General features: G+C 39.3%; 1 protein-coding gene across 1 annotated transcript in view; it reads left to right on the top strand.

The window, feature by feature from the left end:
• The window catches only part of FGD3 (FYVE, RhoGEF and PH domain containing 3), a 187,411-nt gene that overhangs the window by 102,893 nt on the left and 66,521 nt on the right, over positions 1 to 17,997 (top strand). Inside the window, exons 5-6 of the mRNA XM_036738768.1 lie at positions 8,783 to 8,872; positions 13,249 to 13,385. Of these exons, the coding sequence (XP_036594663.1) occupies positions 8,783 to 8,872; positions 13,249 to 13,385 (227 nt within the window). The remainder of the gene's footprint in view (positions 1 to 8,782; positions 8,873 to 13,248; positions 13,386 to 17,997) is intronic.

The raw sequence follows: 17,997 nt of genomic DNA, 5'->3' as shown, positions 1-17,997 counted from the left end.
ATGGAAGTGGCTTTTTCCACTAGCAGTCTAGAGAAAAGCAACTTCCCTGTATTTTCCTACAGAGCAGCTGAGGAAAGGAAGCAAATAATATTGTACTTAATTGAAAACTACTGAAGTACCTTTACATAGCAGGAAGTAATTACCCAGGTTGGAATATGGCCAGAACATTGGGCTGTGGAGGGTGAGGACTGATTGTTAATGGATTCGTAATGTCTGGACATTGGATTATGACCATTCAAAAGAATTTCCTATATGATTGAAATAGCACTAAATATTACTAGGTGGAGCAGTGGATAGAGCACTGCGCCTGGAGTCAGGAAGACCTGAGTTCAAATCCAGCCTCAGACACTTAACTAGTTAGGTGACCCTCGCCAAGTCACTTAACTCTGTTTGCTTTAGTCTCCTTATCTGTAAAATGAGCTGGAGAAGGAAATGGCAAACCGCTCTAGTATCTTTGCTAAAAAAACAAACCAACTGACTAAGAGTCAGATATGACTGAAAATGACTGAACAATAACATCAGCATTGTTTAGGGGCAGCTAGGTGGCTTCAGCGATAGAACACCAGTGGGAACAATTGAAGAAGACTACAATATTGGGCAGTCTTAGTGACAACTACTTCATGATAGAGTGTTTTGAAGGTCTCATTTTATCCTTTAAAAAGTTATAAATAATTACGTATTTTAGATTTTAGATGTGTGCTATCAAAAGATCATTTTCATCTCAGGGAAGGAAATGACCTTTTTAGATCTGTAAAGGCCTCTTGAAAATTTGAATCTTAAAATCAAGAATCTTTGATTTGGAAAGGATTGTAGAGGTCATCTTGTCCAACCTCCTATCCTGTCTCTCTGTGATAGAGGTTCATGTCTACATGAATGAGTTGGAATGAACCTTAGGCATCCTCTAGCTTAATCTCATTTTAAAATGGAAGAAACTGAGATGTCTTCTCTTTTTCTTGAACACTTCTAATTATGGGGAGCTCTTCACCTCACAAATCAGGCCACCCTAAGATAGCTGTAGCTTCTAAGGCAGCTTTTCCCAATACTGAACTAAAATTTTCTTTTTTTGTAATTTCTACCCCTGGTCTAGTTTTACCCTCTAGAACTATACAAGTCTTAAATATTCTCTCATCTACATGAAAAGTCTTTAGATATTTGAAAATAAATCCTATCTCCTTTCATCTTCTCCACAATAAATATCCCCTTACAACCTGGCATTCAGAACCTTAATTGTCATGATCATCCTTCACTGCAAACATTCAAATTGGTAGTATCTTTTCTAACAAATGTTCCCCAGCAGTGAAAACAGTTCTCAGAATGTGGCTTGATTAATCGTGCAGAGGACAGTGGAGTTATTACTTTCTGTTTTCTGAATACCATACTTCTATTTTTGTAATCCTAGATTGTCTTAGCGTTTTTTTTAGAAGCTGCTTTCACACTATTGTCTCATGTTGAGCTTATTTTCATGTGAACTGTTACCAAGCCAGGTAGGTCATTTCATCCTGTACTTGTGCAGTTGATTTATTTTAATCTCCTATGGCTGCAGTATTTTATATTTATTCCCATTAAATTTTACCTTTTTGCTTAACAGAACCCTAGCCTATTAAAATTGCTTTGAATCTTGATTCATTCATCTGTCCTATTCTTTCTTTCAGCTTTTTGTCTTCTGAAATTTGACAAACATATAACTTTGTTTCTTTTGTATCTGGCTCATTGACAAAAATGATGAACAGGATTGGTTCAAGGTATTAACCATGAAAACCTCCATTTTTCCCATTTAACAGAATCATTAATTAGTGTAAGTTTAATATGATTGTTGAGTTAACTGTTAATTCACCCTGACTGTGTCATCATCTAGCTGCCATTTTTCTAATATATCTAGAAGGATACCTTGAGATACTGTTAAATGACTTGCCATGCCATGAACCCGATATACTCTGTCTCCAGCATTTCTTTGTTTTGCCAGTCTGTTGATCCAGTTCAGCATGACTTGTTCTTAATGAACCCACATTGACTCTTAGTCATCACCTTGTTTTTGTGTAAATGATCGTAAACATCTGCTTAACAATCCTTTCTAGAATATTGCTAGTTATGGACAGCAAACTTCCTTGTCTGTGTTATCTAGGATACATAATCTTTTTTTTTAAGTACAATAACATTTGCTAGTCTACAGTATTCCAGAACCCTCCTGTTTTCCATGATTTCTCAGACATTACCAGCTATAATTCCAGGATCCCATTTGTAAGCTTCACCCCTGTGAAATTTCATTTGTCTGATCTTGGAGATCTGGGGCTATGTAAATTGCCTAGGTACTGCACTGCTTTCATTGCCTGTCTGGGTTTTTGTTCCCTTTTATGACTTGTATTCTACCCTTTTGAGTTTGAAATACTGGTTAAAGGGAACAGAAAAAATAGGAATATATTAGTTCTTCCTTCTCAATGCCAACTTGGTTATTATATTCAGTAAGATTATCCTTATTCTTTTTGCTTAAACAGTGTGAATAAGCTTTTGTTGTTATTAGCAATTTTTGTAAGCTACAACTCTCTCTGTGTTTTAGCACTCTTGGCATTGTTCTTATAGTTCTGGCCACTTTTTTGTATCTGTGCATTTCAATCCAATTTGGCAAATGTTTAATAAATAGGTACTATGGGTAGGGCCCCTTGTTAAGTGTTGAGGATATAGATTAAAAAAATGACCTTGAGAAGTAGTCTTATAGGAAGGGTTGAAGAGAGTATCAGAATAGCCAATGGCTTAAAGTCTTCCGCAGCCTGGCTCTTATCTGTCTTTGCCAAGAGAGAGGAAAAGGAGGACAAGAAAAAAACCCAACAACATTGGACTTGGCACTTCAGAAGTCACTATTTACCTTTAAGAGAGCAATTTCAGTAAAGTGATTGAGTTGGAAGCTAGATTATGGGGTGTTGAAAAGTGAGCAGGTGGTGAGGAAGTTGATACTACACCTAGGGTTTAGCAGTGAAGAGAAAGAGAGTTGTTAGGAATATGTGGGACAAGAGCTTGATGAAATGACGGGGTCATAGGATCATCTTAAGAAGTGACAAAAAAGATTATCAAAGGGATGTGTATACTATACATATTATATTATATTATGTATGCTAGATATACTATGAAGGAGGTATGTGTTGAGAGGGTGGAACAGCAGATGGATAGCCTTCATGCTATATTGGTATGCACATCATGCCAAGAGATCTAGAGGAAGCTTCTAGCACATTGGCTGGATTTCCCAAGGACAATTTATGGAAGGACAGGGAAGCGTGGAGAAGTTGTGAATTGTACCACTGGAGCCAGTATCCACAGTGATAAGATTACAGATTTATTGATGAGTTAAAGAAGCAGTAAGATTATTATTAGCAAAAAATAATAACAATTTGCATTTACTTAAGTTTTAAAGTTTACAAACATTTTGGATACCTTATGCCATTTCATGTTCACAATAACCCCTGTGAGATGGGTAATGTGAATATTATCACCTCCATTTTATAGATGAGGAAATAGATGAGTTAGGTCCTCTGGCTCCATATCCATTGCTCAGAAACCTGAGCATGTTCTTAGGCTGAGTGGAAGTAGCAAGTTGAGGAGAAATTGAAGATAAAACCATTGATTTGAAAGGAACCCCAAAGGTCAACTAATCCAATCAGGAATTCCTTTTGCAGTTCCCTTTCAAGAAGAAACATCCAAAACATTTTTATTTGGTGCTGAAATATCTATAGCAATTAAACCTAGTTTCTTAGATCAATATTTCCCACATTAATTTGGCCATGGTTGGGGATTCAAATATATTGGCAGAATCCAAAAATCCTTCCTTGGGGAGATTAGGCTATGCTAACACATAAAGGGGAGATGGGAAAATTTTGAAGTGAAAAGAAAATTTAGCTACTTAAGTAAAAACCCTATCAGTGCTAGTTTCATGTCAGGAAGAAATGAGACACTCAAGTCATTGAATAGTTCATGAAAGGACACTTAGCCCTAACATAGGTTCGATTAGCAACAAAGATACAGTAGCACTTTGATTTGGCAGATGCAGGCCTCACTCTCTATGAAAACACATCTGTTCTATAAAGCAGAGTGTAGTGACTTAGGTGGGCAGTCTTCAGAAATCTGCCAAGTTGGAGGGGCATCAAGCCCACATAGATGGGACTTTTATTCCCTTTATGACCAAGAAAACCACATTAACACAGCCAAAGGCTTCCAGGAAGCTGCATCAAGGGTGATAGATAAGGCTTGAGATTTGCCCACCTCTCAGCCAACCAAGTCCCAATTTTCTCACCTTTTAGGGAAAATCTTGCCTAGTCTACAATGGGAAAAGGAGGTTGGAGGGAATCTTAGTAGTTATTGGTCCTATCATTCTCATTTTGTAGATGAGGAAGGTGAGACCTAGAGAGGTTATATGACTTGTCCAAGGTCACATAGGTAGGACTATAATTTGAAACCATTTCCTAGAACTCTGTATCAATCACTTCTTCCATTGTAATGTGCTAACCCAACACATTTCATATACAGTTGAAGAAACTAAGTGAGGCTTAAAGAGGGTGAAAGACTTTACTAAGCTCACCCAGATAATAAGTCGTTAGACTATAATGGTTAGAACTTTGAACCTAGGTCCCTTGCCTCCAAGTCAGTATACTTTCTACAGTACCCAGCTGCCTTTCTAATAAAACTCTCTATTGCAGATATCTCTAAAGGCCAAAACCTCCTTCTTGATCTCATTCTCAGAGGATGATGTAGCCCTCTAACTTTCCTTATTGGGATGGATTTTATCCAATGGGAGCTTTCTGTTTCAAAAATTTTCTCTATCATTACCTATCCTCTCCTCATTTTCTGTCTCAAAGAAAAGACTGTCCTTATCAAATGAGAAAATTCATGTAAGCACTTTGCAAACTTGAAAGAACTATATAAACATCAGTCATTATCATTGCTATCCCCTTTCCTTACCAGGGATAAACTCCTCTACCTGTGCCCTCAAGGAGCTGTGAAATATATGGTCTTCCCGTGGTTGATGCCGACTGTAGCCCCCTCTAAACCATAGTAACAATTTTCATTACTTGCCGTGGCTAAAAACTTTATAATTTGGTATCTACTCCTCCAGTGATAACCTATTTTAGGCTGCTCCTGGAAGAAAAGATAAATAGGTCATTTCCAGCTCCATACTCAAAACCTTTCCAGCTTAGAGAGCACAGCTGTGCTCCTCTGGCATAGTCTTGAACAACCCAGTCACCTCCATAATACAATGAAAAAACATTAGGATGAGATTTGGTAATTGCCAGACTTCTCATATCCTGAAAACAATGGACTTCGACCTGTCTAGTCTATCTTTTTAACGGTTATCCAATTTCTGACCTTCCCCTTACAGCCATACTCCTTTAAAAAGCCATCTATGGTTTAATCAATGTCTCCACTTCCTTAACAGCAAACATCTATTGATGCCTACTGTGTGTAAAACACTGTGCTAGTGACGAGGGAGATGTAAAATTTAGATATAATACCACCTACTCTTTCCTTAGCCTCCTGCAACCTGGCCTAAGCCCCCTCTAACTAAAACTTCTCCTTTGAAGGCCACCATTGCCCGTATCCAATGACCTTTTCTCATTTTTATCAGCATTCATTATGGTCAACTACCTCTTCTGTCTTGAAATTCACTCCTCTGGCTTCCATGACTTTGAACTTTTCCTCGTTCTCCCTTTCCTATCTGTCTGGTTTGTTGTCCTCTCCCCTTACCCTAACTGTAACAATTCCTTGAGGATCTGTCCTAGACTCTTTTCTTCCCTTCCTCTTCCTTAATGACTTCATTTATTCCAATGGTTTCAACTACAATCTCTATGTAGATGAACCCCTGATTTGTATCCCTAGTACTGATATCTTGCCTGAGTTCATTGCTTGGATTTGCAAAATCTGCTGGAAATCATCGTCTGGATACCTTGAAGCCACCTCAAACCAAATTCACCATCTCCCTACCCTTGACTTCACCACTGTTTTTGGTGATACCATTCTCTTTGCAGTCACCCAGGCTCACAGCGCCAGAATCATCTTTCTTTTTTCTTTCTTCCTCACTTCCCACATCTAATCAATTGCTGGGAACTTTCAATCCCACCTCTTCAGTACCCCTCACAAACATTCTTTCCTTGTCTTTCTCACTGGAACTGCCCTGTTCCTTAGTGTATATTGCCTGGATTCCTGGAGAAGCTTCCTAAGTAGTCCATACCCTTCCACCCCTCGAGGCCCAGAGAGGTTAATTACTCTGTTTAAAATCACATCAATACTAAGTACCAGGATTCAAATCCAAGTCTTTTGACTCCAAGTCCAGTGCTTTCTATTACATTGTGCTGACTCAATTTATATAAATGTCTTCTCTCTCTTCTTTCCTGTAAGTTTTTTTGAGGGTATGGGGGTTGTGATTGATTCCCCAGTGCTGCTCCCTCCGTGAAGTCTTCCCTGACCCTTTCCCCACCTTCTACTTTGCCTAAACCTCTTGAACACCTTATGCTCTTCTCTGTACTATTGATATTTGTGGCACATGTCTTTTCCTCTCTCTGTAAGCCTTTGAGACTGAGAAGTAGCTTTTGTTGGAATGATAGCACACTCAGCCCAGAGGATGGCATTGTGGTCAGTGTTTGCTGCATGAAGAGAAGGAAGAGGAGGCTGGTCATCATGAAGCAAAGTTTCTACACTTGATTTGTGATGTTGCTCCAGCAACTCTGTGCAAGAACTCATTTTGGGTGGTGACCAATGAAAATCTCTGATGTATTTTGCCCTAATTAGTATAGAAAATCAGTGAAGGAAAGCCACAGTACCCAAGTTACTTTAGCCACAGTCCTACACCCATAGATATCCAAAGCAGTGTGGGAACCCTTTAGGTACAACCTCCTTAGAACATTGTTAGAACATACATCCTGGGTCCAAAGTTGAGTTCTTCATTCTCCTCCCTCTCCCCCACCCCACACTTGCCTTCACACTTCAGAACAGTTTCCACTTCAGGGATTAGTAGCAAAATAGGAGAAAGGGGAGCGATATAGAGACAGCACATGGAGGGATTTCCAAAGGGTCAAGCTCAGATCTTCAGATATTTGTTGGAAAGATAAGTGTCTTCACCCAGGGCTCTGTTCACCATGCAGAACAAAGAGTAGTCACAGCTTTTAGAGTAAACATAAGCTGCTTCTGCTATAAGTACAAACATGTCAGCGTGCATGGCATGGTCTTTTCAGCCACATACATGGATGAAGCCAAGTGAGCAATGTCTAATTTAGGGATGAGAAAGATAGCAGTAATGTGCAATGCAGAAAAGGTACTATGGTCATTAGGAATAAATGCAATGGAAAAAACATTGACCATTTCTGGTAAACTCATTCAGCAAAGAATTTTTGAACACCTACTGAAGATAGGGCTCTGTGCTTGGCACTAGGCTTTCCATATGAGATAGTTTCTACCATCCCAGACCTCACAGTAGACTTTAGGAGACAGAGCATAGACATAAAAAGATAATTATACAGAGTAGGACATGTGTTTCAAATCCAGAATAGTGATAATTGACATATAAGAACAGAGAGGAGAAGATCATTGTGGGCGGGGAGACTCAGGAAAAGCTTCATGAAATAGGTGGAACAGACTTCAAAGATGATTGGGGTTTAGATAAGTATTGAGGAGGAGGAAGGAGAAGGGTGTGAGCAAAATCTCTAAAAACTGCCAAGTGTGAGCATATGCTTGGCCTGCTAAGTACAGAGTGGTTGCCTTATTGAGTTCGAGACAAAGAACAGTGAGAAAGCAGTTTTAGGCACCTTCATCTGGCAGCAACGCATAAAATGGGCTGGAAAAAGAAGAGACTAGACTGAAGCCCAACAGTGTAAGGTGGCCAGACCCTACTTGGCCTCCTCCAATGACAGCTTTGGTTGCACAACAAAGTGTCTTCTCTCTCTTTTCCTTCTCTTTTTTATTTTATATTTGATTTTTGAGAAAAAAAATCATGTTTGTTACATGTGTATCATACTTGATCCGACTCTTTGCTGCTCGGTATTACATGTCCCTGGCCAACAAGTGGCAAATGTTTTTTCTTAAGTTAACAGTCAATATGATCATTTGAGGGATATCATAGTCTAGGTAAAAAAAAAAAATCACCGGATCGGAAGACAGGAAAGATAAGTTCTAATTCCTTTTCTGATATGTATGAGCTTTTTGAAGTTGAGCAAGCTGCTTATCCTCTTCAAGCCTCAGTTTCCTTATCTGTAAAATAGTAGGCATACCTGCGTAGGTATACCTGGGCTACTGTATCACAGAATCAGAGTGAGGACTGAATAGGTGCTATATTAAACTGTTTTTGTAAACCTTAAAGGACTATGTAAACATCATCTATAATAATAGTAATCATTATTCTTTAAAATAAAATAGTGTAATAATAGATGGATTTTATGCTGCATTTTGAAGTTTACAAGGCACTTTGGTGCAATATTTCATTTGATCCTTATGACAACCTTGTAACGTGGCTACTAAAGATAATACTATTCTGATTTGAATAATAATCATAGTGTGGAAAATGCCTCTTAAATCCTGTCTTAGATCCTGTCATTGGACTCGCTGGAGTATCTACTTTTCAGAACCATCTTATGAAAGAAGCATTTTGTCTGGCAGTGTTAAGATTTGCAGAATGTTATCAATGTAACCAATAATGAGTTATACAGCATTTAGAGGTTTACAAAGCATTCATGTGTGTTTTCTCATTTGATACTTGATCACCTTTAATATGCTGGTCTTCTCAATAGGATCATTTGTCTCTTCTCCTCAGTGTACTGAGCCACAGAAGTTATTCAACATTGCTAATGAACTCCTCCACACTGAAGAAGCCTATGTCAAAAGATTGCACCTACTGGACCAGGTAGATTAAACTTTGGTTAAAATTAGCTTCTTTATTCTTTCTTAAAATTTAGCACTTTTTCTGAAGCCGAGCATTTTTAAAAAGTGAACACATGTTCTATTGTTTTTAAACTGTTGTAGGTAGACTGTGTTTATGTGGCAGCCAGAGGACATGGGTTCATAACCCCACGGGTTCTGCTTATTTCTTTTTTCTTTTTTTTTTTGAAGGGGGGAAAGGCAAGGCATTTGGGGTTAAGTGTCTTGTCCAAGGTCACACAGCTAGTAAGTGTGTCAAGTGTCTGTGGTCAGATTTGAACTCAGGTCCTCCTGACTCCAGGGCCAGTGCCTACTCACTGTGCCACCTCACTGCCCCTTGGGTTCTGCTTCTTTACTGACTATGTGACTTTGGCAAGATTTTTGTCTCCGAGCCCCAGTTTCCTTATCTAATTCCTTATCTATCCTTATCTTTAAATTCTAGAATCCTGTGATCTAAAAACTGCTACTATGAAAGCTTGTCCTGGTCTAGAAAGTCTGTCATTGGAGTGGAGAGGGTAGAAGCTCCAGATATGGAATACTGCATATACTTTCGGACACTGTTGAATTGTTTCTGCCCCCCTTTTGAATCTTTGTGTAATGGAGGGGTTGATCAGTGTGGGCTTAGTCTTTAGGATATGTTTGAATTTGCCTTTGTTGGTGAATTTTATAGAGTACAAGTATCAGACTTGGAATCATCAGCACAACTCCCTAGCAGTTCAGCCAGATTAATATGCAATTAGGAAATGTTTCACAAAATAAATAAAAATACAGTACAGCAGAGATAATGTTAATCAGTGGTTTCCTAAATCAATATGCACCCCCCTCCCCTGTTTCTATTTGAGTTTGACACCATTGATACTGAGCATGCATGTGTTTTTCTTGACAGTCTGGCATTTGAACTTTAGAAGCATGTTCCAGCAGTATGTGACTGAGGGGCTGGTACTATGTGATGAACAGTCTCTTAAGTGGCTGTTGACTTGGCAGAACCAGTGCCTCAGGAGGTGCTGAGCTGGCTGAATTCACAGAAAAAACTGCTGCCTTGATACTTTTTTTCTTTTTTTCTTCTTGGTGGTCAATAAAGCAAGAACTTCTGCGAGGAATGGGAAAATGCCTTCTCTCTCACCTGGTCGTTATGTATCTATGGACACATTGCTATTCAGGAGGGGAGCACCTAGGTGACCGTGTGAGTTTGGTCCATCCATCAGAGAGTAGTAGGCAAGGCAAGAAGTTTGTGGTGTGTCAAGCACTATGTCAAACTCTTAAGAAAGACAATTCCTGCCCTCAAGGAGCTTAATTTAATGGGGGAGGACCACACACAAAAGGGGGCTGGAAAATGGAGGATGCTTGTGGGGAGGTAAAAGGACCAGGACCAGGCATAGCAGCATGGCATTGAAGTCTAAAAAGTCAAAAACATAATTGGGAGGGGAATGATCTCATCATTGGTCTCATCAAAATGGAGGCTCCAGGAGGAACTCATCAATGAGAGAAAGTGTCCAGTTTGGCAAAGAGATGCTCCAGGGTGAGAACGCCTCATGGATATTTTGGGATAAAGATGAGGCATAAAATTGAAGTCAAGAAAGTCAAAAGAGGGAAATAAGAATGTGACATCCACGCTGGGTGACTCACTTCCCCAATTGCTTAAACCTTTCCAAGTCATTAGAGACTTGGGACTAGCGGTTTTCTTAAAATCCCTTCAGTTGATTTGCTGGGGACAGCAAATGTTTAACTGGGAGAGAATGTAAAGCAGGTGTTTCAGATCCCCACCTCAGTTGATCTACTAAAATTATTGCAGCTCCACCAACTTAGAATTGAATGTACAGGTTGGGTTCCCCAAAGGGCTCAGCTGATGACTACTATTCAGAGTTCTAGAATTAGAGAAGTTGGTTTCTAGTACCATTGCTTATGTGACCCCGTTGGTGTGCTTCCCATTGATAATCTGCCAGACTTAATTTAAGCTTTTTTAGTTAAGGGCATTTACTAAGGGAGTCTAATGACAGTAGGTGGCATAAGATATTCCCTCTGCTCCTCTACTCAACAGAATGGGTGGGATACACCTTCCTCCTTCACATACAAGATCCCCTGGGGAGAATATAGCACCTACTATGTGTTAGGTACTGTGCTAAGTGTTTTACAAATCTTGTTTTGTCTTCATAACAACCCTGGGAGGTAGGTGCTGCTATTACTCCCATTTTACAGTTGAGGAAACTGAGGCAGCGCTTAAGTGACTTGCTAACAGTCAGACTGTTGGTAAAGTGGCTGAGGCTGGATTTGAACTCAAGTTTTCCTGACTCCAGGCCCAGTGTTTTATCTGCTACGCTACCTACCATAGAGAGCATGTATAACCAAAAGGCAAACTCACAAATCCTGGCCCCAGGAATCCTTTTCTTTCTTCCTGGAGTCCTCATAAAAATTCCACTTAGGTATGGATCTCTACTGGACCCTGAGAATAGGCACATCTCTGCCATGAGGGGGTCTTACTCCCTCCTCAGGTGAGTATACATCTCTTTACAGGAACGTCCTTATAGTCAGCCATATCACTAGCACCTACCATGACCACCTTTGGGGGAGTCTCTTGATGACTCTGATGTCATTTTCCAAAGTCGTGTGGTCTCCTGGGTATGCCTTTCTTTGAGTGCTTGTTCATCCAAGATTAAGAAAGAATGACCTCAAATGAAACAGACCAGGGGCAAGATATATCAGGCACCCTTCCCACTGAGCCCTCACAGTAGTTATTGCCTCACTCATTGCCCAGAAGTAAAGGAGGCCGAGAAATTGTCATATCCTTCCTAGTTGAGGTTCCTTCTGTACCTCCTGACTCCACAGGCAATTAGAAGAGTATTCATCATCACACCACCCAGCCCCCAGTCACACATGCTGGAAACAGGATCCTAAAGTTGCTGTGGCATACTGGACAGATAACTGGAGTGAAAAACAAAAAACAAAACGAACCCTGGGTTCAAATTCCACTTCAGACGCTTCCTAGTTGTGCTGTCTGTGGGCAATCACTTTACTTCTTTGGGCCTCTGTTTCCTCAGCTGTAAAGTGAAGGGCTTAGACTCAATGCTCTCTGATCCTGTAATCTGGGCTTTCTTTATTTAGCCCACCAGGAAGGTCATGTCCAAGCCTGCTCTTGAGGAATGGAGCCCTCACAGACTAACCCATCCTCCCATTACTGTATCACGTAAAGGATGGCTCCCTGGAGAGGGGAGGAGGCGAAAGGATAAGTATATTCAGAAATGATTATGAAGTGGTCAAAAAATTATATATCAGTAATTTTAAAATATAAAAAATAAAGTCTCTTATTTCACTTTGAGAACAAGCCGAAGGTTTCAGCTTACTAAAGATTAATACTTGCGATCTTTCCACTCAGTGCCTAATCTTCTATCCTATATGATCTTGAACCATTATTCAGAATATGGTTGGAAAGGCAGATAGGATGATATTTTTTTGTTTGTACAGGCATTGTGCTAGAGTGGGAAGACCCCTGCACTTTGGAACCAGAAATTCCTTTAGGTGGATGACTTTGGGCCACTTATTCCCCTCTCTGAGCTTTAGTTTTCCTTTTGTGTAAATTGAGAATAATAATCACCCCAGCTCTGCTTCTTTCTTGGGGCTTTTATAAGGACCAGGTAACATTATGGATGTGAAAGGGCTTTGTAAAATATAAAGTATTATAATTAGCTCAATAAATAAAAGAAAACCTCAAGAAATATATATACATATATATGTGTACATATGTGCATATGTGTGTATATACATATAATGAAATGTGTTATTTATATTGATTTTTAACTAGCTAGAGAAGTAAAGCCTGAAGATTCTTTTTAACAAAACATACCAGGCAATTTGAAGGCAGATCAAATGTCATACTTTTCTTCCAGATAAACCTGCATTTTCTTAGAGGTTTCATCCATTCCTGGACTTTTGTTTCTAATGGAGAATACTCCATTTTTTACATAGCCCTTGGGTCCTAGAAATACATATTTAGAATCATGTGATTTTAGAGCTAGATGGAGCCTTAGAGATCACCTAATTGAATCCTTTCGTTTTGAAAATGAAAAAACTTGAAGCCCAGTATGCAAACCCAGGTCCAAATCCATTGCGTTTTCCTCTGTGCCGCACCATATGGACCTGCCTGCGACTTTCCTTTAAGCAGTGTCCTCCTTTGAACCAGTTTAAATGATAAAAGAATGCATATGGCTTAATACAAATTGTATCCCTTGTTAATCATGGAACATACTTGCCCTCAAAGTAAATATGTGGATCCTAAAGGTTCCTTCTCAAAGCAAATAATTCGCATTAGGTAGGAATTAATGATCTAAACATATTTCATTTAGTGATCTCTTGATTGTCCAACTGCAGGTTTTTTGCACCAAGTTGGCAGAAGCTGGTATTCCATCTGAAGTAACAACTGGTATCTTCTCCAACATTTCTTCTATCTACTGTTTCCATGGGCAATTTCTCTTACCAGAGCTGCAGACTCGGATTACTCAAGAATGGTGAGTACTGATCCCAAATTGACACTGAAGAAATGATAGGACAAAACTGTTATCTGTTTTGGTGGAGGTTTTATAAATTCTTCCTTAGCAGTTTTTCTCCCTCTGTGCATGTATTTTAAGGATGTTTATGGGGTGATCTTAAGAATTCATTTAGTTCCCTCTGAACACTTTTTAAGAGTAGCTTAAGGCTGAAACTCACAGGACCTTATTGTAAGTAGTTCAGTAATGTGTTAGTGTATATATACATCACTGAGATTATTTTCATATATAGATATATAGATATAATCAATTGATTTTACCTAAGTACCCACTATAACAAAGCACTGTACTCAATGCTGGAAGTACAGAGGTAAAAAAAGATGCGGTCCCTGCCCTCAGGGAGCTTACTAGGGTATGGGGATATAGCATGTACATAGACAAGTATAGCACAAGGTAAAGTATAATAGTAGCAAAACAAAGGTCAAGCAATCAACAAGCATTTTAAAGCACCTGCTATTGTGCTAAGCACACTAAATGCTAAGACTACATATAAGGATATATTCCTTGCCTGAAACATATATACGTAGAAGTATATGCAAAATAAATATAGAGTAATTTGGAGGAGGGGGAAATGCTAGCAATCAGAAGGATCAGGAAAGGCCTCCCATAAAAAGTGGCCCTTTAGCTGAATTTTGCAATCCAGTAACTGCCCAGGAAAACTGGAAGAAGTAGAGACCACTTTAAGCTATGAAAATCATGGAATGCTTCTTGAAGAATGAACCATCTGAGCTGAACCTCAGAGAGAGGAGGATTTTGATGGACAAAAGTAAAGAGGAAATACATTCCAGGCTTATATGATTTCACAGAGTCTAATTGTGGGTTGTTAAGTTCAGAGAACAATTCAGTCCAGCTTATATTTATAAAGTGGCTACTGTGCTTCTTGTTGGATGGTGACCTTCCTGATGACCTCTTCCAAAATAGGATCATTTTGATAGTTTTATGTTACTAAAATGCAGCATGAAACAGCAGTGTTTCCTCACCCTCTATATAAATCCTTTTGTTGTGTGTCATACTTTCTGTCTACCTGCTGGGCTGAGTGAATGAATATCTGTGTTCAAAAATAGGAAGAGCTTCCCCACCCTCTGACAATCAGGTGATTGCTCCAGTTAACAACAGCTAGAGGGAATTGTTGCAAAGTGTGATTAACAAGAGTTCCTGAATTTCATCACTCCTCAAAATTAGATTTGCCGATGGTCTGGGTTAAACTCTCTCTGCTTTCTGGGTCATGTCAGTTTTGCTCTAGAGTTGCTCTTCAATCTCTCTCTCTTTCATCCCCCCCTCCCCTCTCTCCCTGCCCCTTCCTGCCTTTTTTCCCCTCCCATGGCTGGCACTTGGTCTTTGACATTCCTTTTGGACAGTTTGTTCCTGGAGCCAGTTAAAGTAGCAGGACAACAAATTATTGGATGTAAGATATTTATCAAGAAGCATATCTCCTGCCTAAGTCAGGGAAGAGTAGTTTGCATTTACGAATCTTTGCAGTCCTCTGAGCCTTATTTGTAAGATGCTCCCAAACAAGTAAAAATGAATGGTGAAGGGGCAGCTAGGTGGTGCCGTGAGCAGAGCACTGGCCCTGAAATCAGGAGGACCTGAGTTCAAATTTCGCCTCAGACACTTACTAGCTGTGTGACCCTAGGCAAGTCACTTAATCCTAATTGCCTCTCTGCCAAAAATAGTAATGATTGGTAAACAGCAGGCTTGACCCTCTGCCTGGTGGGTCAGTAAATTCTGTGCCCTTAAGAGATATGTTTTCATTTGATAGCCATTAGCTCCATAGAGTTACTGTTCCATGGCACTGGAGGGTAGGAATTGTCTGTCCATCTGACTCCCTAGAGATGATTCTTGATCTCAGGCAGGGCAGGTTCTCTCTCCTCCCCAGCTCCATTCCCCCCTTCCCCACAGCACCTCCTTTAGACCTGGAGCATCTTCTTCCTTCTTAGTTACCTGTTGCTGCCACACAGAATTTCTCTTCCCTTTGTAACAATATATAGTCTCCAAGCTTCTCCTAAGAAGTCTATCAAATTCTCACAACCTTTAATATATTTAAGGGGCTTTATTGCCAATAACCACTGGGAAACAAATTAATTAAAATATACAAAAATTGGGAAAGTTAACATGTTTAAGAAACCTTAAAAGTCTCAGAATCCCTGATGACCACTGGATTTTCTTTCTTTGTCCCTGTGGACTCCACCACTCCAGAATATCACATTGTTGTGTCATATACCACACTGTTATTATACGGTTATGTCAGTGTTATGTCATCACATGCATACATTTTGCATCACACTTATACCAAGCACTACACTGTTACAACATATCACACTTATACCATATGTCACACTCTTATACTTTATGTCATAGTGTGATACCGTGTGTCATGGTGTCATGCTGTACCTCATGTTTGCTGTAGCATAATTATTACTTGTAAACCATATGTTATGTTGTTACATGGTATGTCATGTTATGCTGTCTTTTGCATCTTTTTGAGTAGAAATCATCATAATCATCACTTCGTTAATGTTTTCTGTTGTACCAGCTGCTTTTTATATTTTGGGGAGGTGGGACAGGGTCGTTCTCAAATTTTATCAAGTTTTTATTTAATAAGATTCAGAGCCCGGGCAATCATTTACATGTCTTTGGCAAGGCAATCACATTTTTCGACTAACAGTTGCATCCTTTGTATGTTACTAGCTACTAGAAGCTTTGAGCTTTCATTTACTACCTGGTTTACTACAAAACAAAAACCTAAGTGTGAAGAGTAGATTTTCTGCCATTAAAAAACCCATATACTTTGGTATTTCATTGGATTGAACAATACAGATGCTCCTATCAACAGTGCAAATTGTAATCTTTCTCCTACCCCTACCATCACTCATCCTGTGTAAGTCTCTATGATCTTCCCATAAATTTTCCTTAAGGGCTTCATTCAACGTGCTGGAGGCCTTCCTTTAGATTTCTTGAGTTTGCATGGATTGCAGTGGAACATACAGGCTGTTTACTATTTTATCTCTCACTGTTGCTCCTTGAGCAGACTACCTCCTTTTCCATTTATACAAATGGATACATGTTCTGATGGGCCAGCTCTATGATTCACCTACCAAACTGTAAACTGTAGTCTGGATAATATGTGTGTTTCATACATCTTTTCCTGTGTAGATAGTTAGGCCATACTGTTGAATGCTTAGGAACTTCATTTAGGAGGCTCATATTTGCTCCAGAGCTTAATGTAGTGAGCACAATACTATCTGCAGACAGGATAATAGGGAGGACCTCACCATACTTAGGGAATTACTGCTCAGTTTGAATTCTGTATGGGCTTTCTTACACGATGTTGGCAAATACTTTTAGCAAAAGTATAAATTTCCCTCTTTTATACCCCACTTATTGATAATAATCATTTAAAGTAACATTATCTTGTATTTTTCATGCAGTATTATGTTATTTTGACATATGCATGGAAAATAACTCGTTTGAGGATAGCCTTTAAGGTAGTGTTTTGTTCTACCAAATCAAAGGACTTTCAAAAAAACATTCAACAAACAATAAGCACAGTGGGATCTTGTATTTGATTGTAGTTTTCAATCAGTTGTGTGATTGTACAGAGGTAATCTGCTGTAGAGTAGCATTTTGAAAGCTTGCCTATTCCCTTTTTCAGTTTTCATCAAGGATACCCTTGATACATCTGTAAACTATTCTTATTGAGATTTTGGTAGTGATGGGAAAATAGACTTTTGAGTTACCTTTAAAAATTTATAATAATAAGGCCTATGATTTTTTTCTAAGTATTTAATATCTCTTCCTTTTTTAGATTAACTTATGAAAAGATTCTTTGGGGCCCTCAAAACGGTGTTAACTCTAGCATGGACCTCCTTTATGTGTACTTGGTCTAATATAGCTGCTCTTACATCTTTGTTTTCTTCAGTGCATTTCACTTCACCATGAAACACATCTCCAGATGTGTTGGTTCCACTACCATTAATGAAGAAAAGAGCTTGTTCTGGAACTCCTCATAGATCTTTTCCCTTTTTGTTCTGTTTGTTATTCCCAATCCAATTTGACCCTTAAATACACGATGTCACGTTACTCACTTGGGTCTTTGCTTTCTGTAAGGGCAAGGCTGGCTAGACTTTCTGTAACCTTGTTTTCTCCTCCACTGCTTCTCATTGAGGTTGTACTGCTTAAAATTCAATCCAACAGACTTTAAATGCGTGCTATGTTCAAGATGCTTTGCTAGATGCCAGGGAAAATGAAGCATCCCTATTGTCAGCATGCTAGTTGGAGGCAAAGGGAGGAAGAGTGACGATGTAAATACAAATATGTGTGGTACAAGGAAAACTTGGGGAGGGGCAGAGCACTGTTGACTCTCTGCATCTGGGAAGGCACCATGGATGTAATGTCTGAGTTTAGCCTTAAAGGAAAATGAAGATTCTGAAAGTCAAGGATGAGTAGGGAATTGAATCCAGGTGTGGGAAAAGGGTTATGCAAATGGTGTTGTATTATTGAATTTAGGTCTGCCTCAGTTTGACTATATGAAGGGGAGTATTATGAAATAAGACTAGAAAGGCAGGTAGGAGCC

Source organism: Trichosurus vulpecula, chromosome 9 (genome assembly GCF_011100635.1).
Source record: "Trichosurus vulpecula isolate mTriVul1 chromosome 9, mTriVul1.pri, whole genome shotgun sequence".
In the NCBI taxonomy this organism is placed as follows: Eukaryota; Metazoa; Chordata; class Mammalia; order Diprotodontia; family Phalangeridae; genus Trichosurus; species Trichosurus vulpecula.
This window is presented reverse-complemented; position numbering and strand designations above follow the sequence as displayed.